Raw genomic sequence first — 11741 nt, forward strand, 5'->3', positions numbered from 1 at the left:
TATGTTTGAGCCACTTTGGGTAAAGCAAATCTATCTATCTATCTATCTATCTATCTATCTATCTATCTATCTATCTATCTATCTATCTATCTATCTATATCTCTCCTTATAGAGATGCCCTGCACATAATAGAATATTTTTTTTTCTACAGGTTGCAATGAGAATGATACAGATTTGGACAGAGACCAGTCATATCCTCCCTCCCAAAAGACAAAACGTATGCGTACCTCATTTAAACATCACCAGCTCCGTACCATGAAGTCATACTTTGCTATAAACCACAATCCAGATGCAAAGGATTTGAAGCAACTGGCTCAGAAAACAGGCTTAACAAAAAGGGTCCTACAGGTGAGCAGCGATCATTCCTTTTGTATAAATGTGATGTGGTACCCCGTGGTTTGTCAGAATGACCCCTGTATGCTATTAATTTCTGTCTTTTATTCTAACCTTTCCCTGCTAAACAAGTAAAATCTAATGTTGATTTACTAAATGTTTTAGCAAGGAAAGTACTGCATAGTAGCTAGAATTTGAGTAGGTGAGTGTTTTGTTGTTAGATACTGTAGATATAGGAAGAGATCACTCAAAAATAACGACTTGATCTATGTGTCTTTATTTTTCAATACTCCAAATAATGAAATATTAATAAAAAGCTGCCCTAGTCCAGTCTTGTACAGCAGTTTTACATATTTTAGGGCAAGGCTTTTCATGTCTGTCTCACATGAATAATTGACCTATTAATATTTAAAGCCTGTGTCTCATTCACAGAGGTAATTGCAATTTACTAGATGATAATTTGCCCAGTAAAAGCAGGATGATAAATTATTTCACTTTAATTACCATAATCTTTTTCAAGTTCACACAGTGCTGTTTTTCCATGTATTATGTTTAGCGAATACCAGTACTGGACCCCAAAAATAGAAGTAGAAGTCATTCATTTATAGTTCTACTCTGTTTTGGTCCCAGTCCTAGTTTTGCAAAAGAAAAAAAAAATCCCCAAAAGAGATGTAAACTGCACTATGTGAATATGGTCATAGTCTTCATGGCCACTAAGAAAAACTGATGTAAATGCCATTAAGGCCTATTACAAGTCTGAGTGTTTTTTTTTGGAAATAGAGTAGTTAGCCCCTTTTGTTGACCCATGTGTTGTAAAGGTGATAGTCTTTTAAGAATTAGGTAAAAAGACACCCAGTTAATTATCTGGGTACAAAAAATAATAATCGGTAAAAGGACTGCCCTGGGATTGGTTTGCAGGTTTGGTTTCAAAACGCACGGGCGAAATTCAGAAGGAATCTTTTACGTCAGGAGAATGGGGGAGGCGATAAGGTTGAAGGTCCCTCTCTCAGCGCTCCAGCCTCAGCGGACAGTGCTGCACTTACACCAACAGGTGGCGCATCCACATTATCAGACCTCACCAGCCCCTCTATCAATGTCGGGGCCTCTGTAACCCCAAACATGGACAATCATGAGTCTGGAAGCCCTTCTCAAACTACACTCACCAATCTTTTTTAACGTGTACTAAGACTCTTCTCGTCTTCTGCTGTTTCTTTTTTTGTTGCAATACTGTGCATTTAACCCTGTAATTGGGATATATCAACCAAACGTTTTAGAAGAAGAAGAATCAACTCTACCATCACTCAGTGAATTAATCAGGACATGTGCTGTCCTTCTTGCCTGAACAATGTGTAATCTTTCTGGGCCACCAAGGATGGATGTTGAGTTGGGCAGAGTAAAGAGATGTGCAGGACACAGGCAGTCTGTCATATTTAATTGTGCACTATGTTGTCAATGATTCATTTCTGAGTTCTATCAACGATAGATCAGTGCTGGAGCCTGGTGCAGTGCTGTAGTCTTACATCGCAGGGACTGAGGCCCACTTGGTACCCTCTGCGCCTATGTCTTACTCTTCTCACTGTGATTTTCACTGATACATCCCGATTTTCACTGATACATCCCCATTTCTTTTATCAATATGACTGCCTATATAGTGATATTATTTTATTTCAAGAATGGAGCAGTCTGACCAATTAAGAAAAAAGCCCAGGATTTATTACAATCATCTAGTTTTCATAAAACAAAATTCTAACTGTAATTGATGTAATATTAATATATTGCCTCCAATGGAATGACATGGCTGTCCTCTGTTTCTTCTTCCTCCGAGTCTGTATCATCCAGCAACTGCCTAAATGCAGAGTCACTATCTCATTATATTACACTGCCTTTTGACAGTCAACAGACAAATAGACTTGGGAATAGGAGAAGTACTAGAAGTGGTATATAAAAGGCCCTTTGGTGTACTTGAAAAATGCGAAAACGTCTTTGTCAAGTTATCAGTGCATGAAGCTGCAGGACCCATTCCTGTGGCATCCATACCTCCAGCGTTGTGCACTGGCAGCACATTGTTATTACGGACGGTGTGTAGATCCAAATCATATCCACATCAATTTGCTTGTATGAGAATTGTTAGTATGTGAACATTGACTTGGATGGTGATTGTTGATCCACATAAAGAAGGCGAATCACAAAGATCTCATTTTTAGTGTAATAGGTGCTGAAATATACAACATTTCTCTAGCACTTCTAAATGTTATATAAGCTGTTCTCCAATATGCGGTTTCCATCTCACCATCTCGACAACAGGGTCTCATCTCACAGCCCTGGAATGGAGAGGTGGCCACACATGCGAGACTCTCTCCATACACTTCTATGTGAAATTGAAGTGTCAGTGTCGGGATGTGTGGTTATGAGAACATAATAGCAGAGAAATTAGAGGGATATAGTTATAATTTCATTCACTAATATCCTCGCAAAAAAAGCTAGCTACTTAAAAACAGTTTGTATATGTTTCTATGCAATCTAAAGGGCCTTTACTCGTTATCACTTCTGGTAGTTCTATTTTAAAGAAGCACTCCCATTACAATTTGTAATCCTCTTAATATATTGCAGTCATCATATTATATGTCATTGTGTACTTACAATTGCTCATTTTGCCTTTCTACCCAGTTAATTTGGCTCTTTTCCATTAGTTCTATGACATCAGGTGATTAAAAATGGACTAGCTGAATCCTTCTAAGCTCTATGTAGAAACAGGAACTCTCTTTTTCCTACATGAGTCATCATTAGAACTACAATTCTACATCACTGCAAAGTGACTGGCAGACCAGCTCCGCCTCCCTCTTCAACTTCTGACCCAGCTGCTCCCTCCTTATCCCTGCCAGGGACTTTTGAATTCATGACTTATGCAGGGAAAAGAGACTTGTAGGTACACAGAGCTATATAATATGGTGACTGGAATATACTACGACAACAAAAACTTTGCTGGGAGTGCTTCTTTAAAAAAATCATCAAGTTTTATTTTATTTTTCAGTTGCAGTTTTCAGGTATGGTCTAAAATGTGTCCATTCTTATAAGTGCCTCTTACAAAATGATATTATACTTATTTCCAGAACCCTGAAAAATGTCATTAAGTTCACAGAAAGCTAAGACTGATTGGTTATGACACAAAGATGACACCTAAAGTGTTTCCAGTTAACCAAGTCAGTGTATTCTGCGAATGTTTAAAATGCTGTTTCAAAAAAGCTTAGAGCCATGAGCAAATTCCAGCAAATCTTCTTTGGCATGATAATCTGCTATTCTCTTAGCAAAACGAAACCTGCAGCCTTTTTTTTGGTTTCTTTACAGGAACCATGGATAATTCTGCATCTGAAGTCGTAGTTAGGCTGTGTACACATTGTATGTTTTTCGATTGGCATTGTTTTGCATGTGCTCATTGGACAGTCAACGTATAGAATAACTTTAATAGATTTGTCATATCTGTCAACGTATCCTCAGGCCTCACACACACCAAGGCTATATGAAGGTAGTATGTTGCTCTGAAGAACGCCATACTATTTAGAGATATCCTCTGGAAAGTTCTTGAACAATATGATATCCGATGGCGCACACCATGTTATTCTTTTGTAGGATTTATTCCGGAACCAGCATGAAAAACTTCCAGTGTCTCCAATAGAGATGAGCAAAAAGATTTGCAGGACCTTGGTCCGGTGTATACATTGGTACTTTCTGGCAGCCAGACCAGGTGTGTGTGCAAACTTTTTGACCAACACTCAAATGCTATCAAACTGGTCACTTTTCGCATTGATAAGGCTCCTGTGACAATCTGACATTATATGCGTCATTGGCAGAGGCGCCCAAGATGCAAGCATTTGAATGCCGGCAAAGGAGGTTCACAGACCCTGGTGCAGCGGCCATAGAAGTCCTCCAAATCACTTTTTCACAATTTGAAATTAGAGGCATACAATGGCATACTACCACATTACAGATCCATAATGTAATTATGTGTAAGCAACAAGAACAGCCAACAGGTGTTACACAAACTTTAGGATACGTTTATGAAGAACATTGAGGGTTCGACCCAAGTATAATTTTACTGATCAGTCACCAGTACGGGAAAAAAGAGTCATTACACATTAAAGATCTCCCGCGGTTCAGGCCAAATGCCCATAGTGTAGTCACAGCTCTTCATATGTTTCTAAATGTGGACAAAACCTTGGACTTGGTGGACTTCTCAGTGGTGGCACATCGGTCAGAAAGGTGATGGTGCCCCTTGTAACATGCATCTAAACAAGCGTTTCAGCGCGTCTCTCCATAGCACTCCGCGGCATTTCTCCCACCACAAGCGAATAAAGACAGGAAAGCAGTCCCTTATAATCAGTAAATGTAATATTACTACTAATAATACAGAAATATATAAAGCAGAATGAGATACTTTCTGCCCAGAAAATAGTAATATTAACTCGAAATTCATCAGGTGTTATATTATTCTATTGCAACTGTCATATGTTACACACATTAAACTAGTGCAAATCTAAATAAGGTATAGAAATCTCACTGTGGTGACCATCCCAGTCAACCAGAGGGGACCCCCCCACCCTTAAGGGTATGGTCACAAGGCACTACTAAACCACTCTGCTTCTTTGATCATTAAAGACCTCATTCCCTTCTATACAGCCATCCACCTTTTTTTCATGGAAGGAAACCGAAGCAAGAATGGTTCCTATAGTTTTCTATGAGATGGTTCATTTAAGCACATTAGTTGTTAGGCTGAATCCTTAAGGACCCAAAATCAGAAAACACAACTTGTTGTGCATCTCCATCCAGATCATCAGTTTTACACAAGGAACTTCTGAAGAATCCAGATGACAACTGATGCCTTTGTCATCAGCTGAAACATAATAAAACTGATCCTGATGGACAAGAAATATGGAATCCCTGCATAAAAAATGATCACTTGATTTTGCTGTAGAGCAGGTCCTTCACCAGCAAAACTGTGTAGCCACAAACCAATAAAAAACACAGCAGCTAATTATGGCTTTGTTTTTAGCCATGTTGTGTCCAAGACAAACTTACTCCATGTGGTCTCAGGCCTGTTTCACACATCCGTTTTTCAGCTCAGTCGAAATCCGCTAAAATGGCAGAAAACGGATCCGTTGGCGGATTGAAAGAAACGGGTGGCACCGGACCGTTGTGTTGACGGATCCGTGTAAGGTTGAATTTTAAAGGAACCCGTGCCTGGAAAATGGAGAGAGAGAGAGAGAATTTCTCAGCCGCCAGAACGGGATTTAGGGTTAAATTTCGGGCAAAGGCAATTCTTCCGGGCAAATGCGGATCCGGCCAGCAAAAAAAGTTTCAGTATCCATCCAGTCATGTCAGCGGACGCCAAAATTTTGGCGGATCCGTGAAAAAACAGATCCTACGGATGACCATCCGTCAAGATCCGCCGATAATGCAAGTCAATGGGAAGAAAAACGGATCCGTTTTTTTGCAAAACGGTGGATTTTGGTGACAGACGGATGTGTGAAAGAGGCCTTACCTTACCGAACCCTTACTTTACATTCTCTTTTAGCAAAACCTAGACGAACAATAGCGTGAACTTGGCTATGAACCTTTTCTTGAACACTGGATAGATAAAACAACCTAACTTTTTCAGTAAATAAATACTGGAGCACAGGCGCAGCATTATGAACATTTGACAAGTAAAATAACAAAAAAACAACAAAAAACAAACAAAAAGAAAAAATAATCAGTAAAACTCACTTTTATAGTTTCAGACATTAAAACAAACATCAGGAGCATGGCATATAATATAATTCAATTTATAGCGCAGCAAAATTTACAAAAAAAGTTTCAGTAGTACTAATAAAATGCAGCATTTCTGCATCTGTCACAAAGAGAGCTTACATCTCTAGCTCAAAGTGTTTTCTTCAGCTGAACTGATGTGAGATGTCATGGCATAGATAGCAGTCGGAGTGGTTTAAAGGAAACTCCACTTTTGAACTCCACAGGTAAAGTCTACATAAAATGTGACATCACTTTGCAGATACTTTGCTTTATTTATCTTGATCTTGTTTAGTTTAGCATGATATTTTCTCCTTCATTCATGTTTAGACCTAAATCTACAGTTTTATCTTTTTGCTGTTAGCGGAAAGCTGTGGGGCGCTGATGAGAGTCATTCAGCCAGGCTTGTACTGAGCCAGCACAGCTGCAGAGAAAGTCCCTACAGCTCCCAATGAACGACCCATAGGCACATTGCTGCTTTATGGGGCCTGTAACCTAGAAGCAAAAACTCTAGCAAGGAATACCTCTGTAATACGGCATGTGATGGAAAATGGTTCAGTTTTATTTTTTAGATTTATATGGCAAAAATTATCAAAGATAATACAAGTGCCGCATGGATCCATCCATACACAGATGTATATTATTAAGGGAGAGAGAAAATGGATGGGAAATTGAGTAACATATTTGCACAAAGAGTATTTGGAAGGCTAATTGATTTATGTTGATCTACACTGTGAACTGGCTTTAGTGGCATTATTCTTTAGTAAATTAGTATATAGTACCTTTTATTTAGAGATACTTTATCCCCAAAGAATATTAGGGAATTGAAAAATTATTAATAAGTAATATGTGTGTCTAATATTTTCCAATAAAACTCAAGATCTTACTTTTCTGGTGCAATATACTGTATATACAGTGTATATATATATATATATATATATATATTGCACCTGGATACACAACTTCTTTGCAAACATAAAACATTGACTTTAGTTGCAATTGGCAATACGACCTTCAGCACACAGTTCAGACACATGATGCTCCCTGTTTTTTTTTCTATACCATTAGAATGCTTTCAGTATTTTAGTCTGTGAGGTTTTATACATCGTTAGTTGGATTAGTAATGTAAAGCATTCTGCAGAATCTGCCTAATATGAGGGTAATACACAAAGTTTGGCTTATTGCTACAATCCCACAATGTAATATTATAATATTATCACGCTTATATGCCATGGCCCTAACATGAAATTCTTAAAATTACCTACTCTCTTTAAATCACATTTCCTTAAATGTATTTTTTAAAAAAAGGTAGGTATTTTTTTCATTTTTTAATGTCACAATTTGTATAAAAAAATTGAAATCTTGACATTTTCACATTGGCCACTGGGGCTATTCTATTCTCTTATTTCCTGTTCTTTCAAGAAATCCACATGTACATTGGCAGCAATAGACTGACTAGACCCTATCTTTTCTACTGAAGCATTTAATGAGCGTGTGCAAAAGTTATTTTGAAGTCAGGGGGTACAGAGGAAGTTGTGACATCACCTATTGTGAGTGTTGGATTCTGTGTTATCAGCTGTGTATGGGCATGTTACACATCACTACAATCTTGTATGTAATGACAATTAATTTTTTTTTTACAAAAATTGAGATAATTATGGAGTGATAAAGATGCTGCTGAGTGCGACAAAAAAGCCGGTAATGTTTATGTAAGAATTTTTTTTGAAATGGCGCTACGCGTTTCAACATCACACAGATGTCTTCCTTGGGCCAGGCATGTATGTTAATAGTACAAAAGGCAGGGTTTACATGGACCAAAAAGGAGGGAAAAGAGTCACACACTGACATCATGGGGTCTAGAGTCAGTGCACATAAAGAAATAAGATAAAGGTAAAAGTACATAATACTGACACATGGTGGTATGCAATATAAATGAGGAATATGATTACATAAACATCCAATGTTAAAATGAGAGCACTAAAAGAAAGTCATGCACTGACATCATGGGGTCGGGGCCAAGGCAAAAAGGGATTTGAGACCAAGTGAAAAGCGCACAATAGATTTTTTTAGTGCTTCATATCCTCATAAACATGTCCATTTACATTAATAGTACAAGTCCCAGTACATGTCCCTGCTTTTATTCTTTTTTTTCTATAAACATTGAAGTTTTACCTCATTATTCCTAAAAATTATGTTGTACAGTGGCATGTAAAATTTTGGGCACCCCTGGTCAAAATTACTGTTATTGTGAACAGTTAAGCAAGCTGAAGATGAAATGATCTCGAAAAAGCCTAAAGTTAAAGAATACACATTTCCTTTGCATTTTAGGCAAACAACATGTATTTTTCATCTTTTACTTTTTAAAAATGACAAATGATCAGTACCTAGTAGTACCCCGTTTTACAAGTATCATAGGTTGTAAATGCTTTTGTAGCCAAAACGCTTGTTTGAGCAATTTTCCTCCATTGTTCCTTGGAAAATTCTTCCATTTCTGTGAGATTCCAGGGTCGTCTTGCATGCACTGCTATTTTGAGGTCTAGCCACAGATTTTTCAATGATGTTCAGATCAGGGGACTGTGAGGGCCATTGTAAAACCGTCAGCTTGCACCTTTTGAGGTAGTCTATTGTGGATTTTGACGTGTGTTTAGGACCAGTATCCGTTCTTGGAAGCCATCCTCTTTTCAACTTCAGCTTTTTTACAGATGGTGTTATGTTTGCATCAAGAATTTGTTGAAATTTTATTGAATCCATTTTTCCATCTACCTGTGAAATGTTCCCCGTGCCATTGGCTGCAACACAACCCCAAAGCATGATTGACCAGGGTGGTCATGATTAATGGTTGGCGTGATGTTCTTTTCCAGAAACTCTGTGCCCTTTTTTCTCCACACATTCTTTTGATCATTGTTGCCAAAGCGTTCTATTTTAACCTTATCAGTCCACAGGACTTGCTTTCCAAATTCATCAGGCTTGTTTAGGCTATGTTCACACTGGGCGTTTTTGCTGCTTTTTTTATGCTAATTTTCAGCTGCTTTTTACAGTACCAGCAAAGTCTATGAGATTTCAGAAATCTCATGCATACACATTTTTTTGTCATCAGGATTTTGTGCTTTGCTTCCTTTTTGGATATAGAGCATGTCACTTCTTTCAGCATTTTTGTAGCGTTTTTACAGCATTTTTCACTGATTGGCTTGAATGGGTGTGGAAAAAAACGCTGCAAAAATGCAGGTATCATTAGTTGCAGCGTTTTTGCTGCTGAAAAGTAATGGACATTAGCATGGACAAAGAGAAACAAGTTAGCCCAAAAAACACACCAAAACTGCACCAAAAAAACACACCTAAACCTGCGTTTTTGCTGCAGCTTCTTTCCCGCCAAGAAATCAGGTTTTGCTGCAGAAAAAAAGCAGAAAAAATGCCCAGTGTGAACATACCCTTAGATGTTCCTTTGCATACTTTGGATGCTGAATTTTATGATGAGGACGCAGGAGAGGTTTTCTTCTCATGTCTGTTCCATGAAGGCCATATTTGTGCAGGTGTATCTGAACAGTAGAACAATGCAGCACAACTCCAGAGTCTGCTACATCTTTCTGAAGGGCTTTTGCAGGCAAGCGGGGTTTTGATTTGCCTCTCTAGCAATCCTATGAGCAGCTCTCACTGAAATATTGCTTGGTCCCCCAGACCTTATCTTGTCCTCTACTGTTCCTTTTAACTGCCATTTCTTAATTACATTTCAAACTGAGGAAATGGAAACTTGAAAACACTTTGCTATCTTCTTATAGCCTTCTCCTTGTTTGTGTACCTCCTGCATTTTCATTTTTAGAGTGCTAGTCAGCTTAGAAGAACCCACGGCTCCTGTTTATTGATACAAGGTTAGAGGAGGCTAGGATTTTATAAAGCTTGGAAATTTGCATCTCCTGGCCTTTCCTAACGATGATAGTGAACAAGCCATAACCCTATCTGGCTAAATAAGGTCTGAAACCTTGGTCAAAGTTATTTGAGAACACAAATCTCCAAGGGTGCTCAAACTTTTGCATCAAACCATTTTCTTTTTTGCAATTTTTAAAATGTAAAAAGTTACTCTTTTCCCTCCTTTTTGGTCCATTTAAACCATGTCCTTCGAGCTATTAACTTACATGCCTGGAAAATAAAAATAGCCAACCCTATCTATTCACACTAGTGAAGGAAGGTGAGCAAATTAAACAATTTAAATAAAAATGCAATTTTAGTTAAGTACATAATAACAACAAATTAAAAATAAGAGCAACGGTGCCTCACAATGTGGGGGAAGGCCTGACAAAAAATACCCATATAGGCCAGCATAATAATGTAGACAAAAAGTATATCACATGGCAAATATAATAATAAATATAAAAATAGATATAAATATTCCCAGTGCACGCTAACAGCAAGAAAGTAGATAGAATGTAATTTAAAGAAAAAGAGTATTCTATAAAGAGTATATATTACTGCCAGTAATACAAGTCCCTATACAATCACAGACACAAGGTAATAAAGTGCAACAGTGCATAGAGGTAGCCAGCATAACAAATTAGATAAAGTGACAGTGCATGCATGGGAAATAGAGCACTTGGGTGCAAAGTACATGGGTGGCAAGTATAAGCAGAATTACACTACCTAAAGCGTGTAGTCAGAAACACAAGCCAAGGGATAGTCAGGCATTTCCCGGCCACGACGCGCGTTTTGATAACATTTCCTCAGGGCGTGTCATACATGCCTGGCATAAGGGTGACATCTGTGCCATGTTGAAACACATAGCTCCATTTTTTAAAATAAATTCTTATGTAGAGATAACCCACCTTTTTGTCACATTCAACAGCACTTTTATTGCCCCCTTTTTCATCTCAAATTTGTAACTTTTTTTCTGATACATGGTGGTTCCTGGACTGAACCATCATCTGGGGCAGCTGCAGCTGATTCCTTCCATTTTTGGCTGTGGAACGGGGTCATGCCTGATATCTGCACATCCCTCTAAAGTGAGCGCACTACCATGTGCCCTTCTGTCAGCCCTCACCATCTCCAATTTATTAAGCATTTCGGCACTAGAGAGTTTCATCCTTTTTTACTTAATTATAGGCTAAATGTAATGACAATTAGACATCTGAAAACTCTACTGTAGAGAACAGGAAACATGAGGATAAATTAGCCCCAATGGTCAGTGTCAAAATGTATCTCTATTTTTTTTGGTAATTCAGATTGTGATATGATTTTTTATTTTTATTTAAAAAATACACATAACAAACACACCTGATTTGAGCAATAGGTAATTTACTAAAGAAGAATTACTTTTAATTTATGCAATAATTTTAATGCATCAGATCAGAGCTATAGATCAGACTGAAGCTTAAGTATATGAAGAGTAAGATGATTACAACTTATGTCTTTGCTATGGAAACAATCAGTGAAGTATACGTCCTAATGAGCAAACAAACAATTATTTGAGTATGAAATCATTAGCGCTATGTTATAAGATATCAAGGCACATTTAAATACAAATTCTGTGATCTGACCTCTCTCAATTCTTTTGAACGAAATCTGTCACTAGGGTTTTGCTGTCGAATCTGAGAGCAACATAATATAGGGGCAGAGAGCCTTATTCCAGTGATGTGGCA

At 37.9% G+C, this 11741-nt stretch overlaps 1 protein-coding gene across 9 annotated transcripts in view; it reads left to right on the forward strand.

The window, feature by feature from the left end:
- Positions 1-11741, forward strand: part of LHX9 (LIM homeobox 9) — a 62458-nt gene that overhangs the window by 37027 nt on the left and 13690 nt on the right. For 5 of the 9 annotated variants that reach the window (XM_073571732.1, XM_073571736.1, XM_073571735.1 and 2 more), the window contains exon 4: positions 152-348. In XM_073571732.1, coding sequence (XP_073427833.1) covers positions 152-348 — 197 coding nt within the window. Of the gene's footprint in view, positions 1-151; positions 349-1251; positions 1525-11741 lie in introns of those variants that run through there. The other 4 variants (XM_073571728.1, XM_073571729.1, XM_073571730.1 and 1 more) reach the window with 1 other exon arrangement.

Source organism: Dendrobates tinctorius, unplaced genomic scaffold (assembly GCF_039654945.1).
Source record: "Dendrobates tinctorius isolate UK_male_01 unplaced genomic scaffold, ASM3965494v1 ptg000029l, whole genome shotgun sequence".
NCBI classification, from domain to species: domain Eukaryota; kingdom Metazoa; phylum Chordata; class Amphibia; order Anura; family Dendrobatidae; genus Dendrobates; species Dendrobates tinctorius.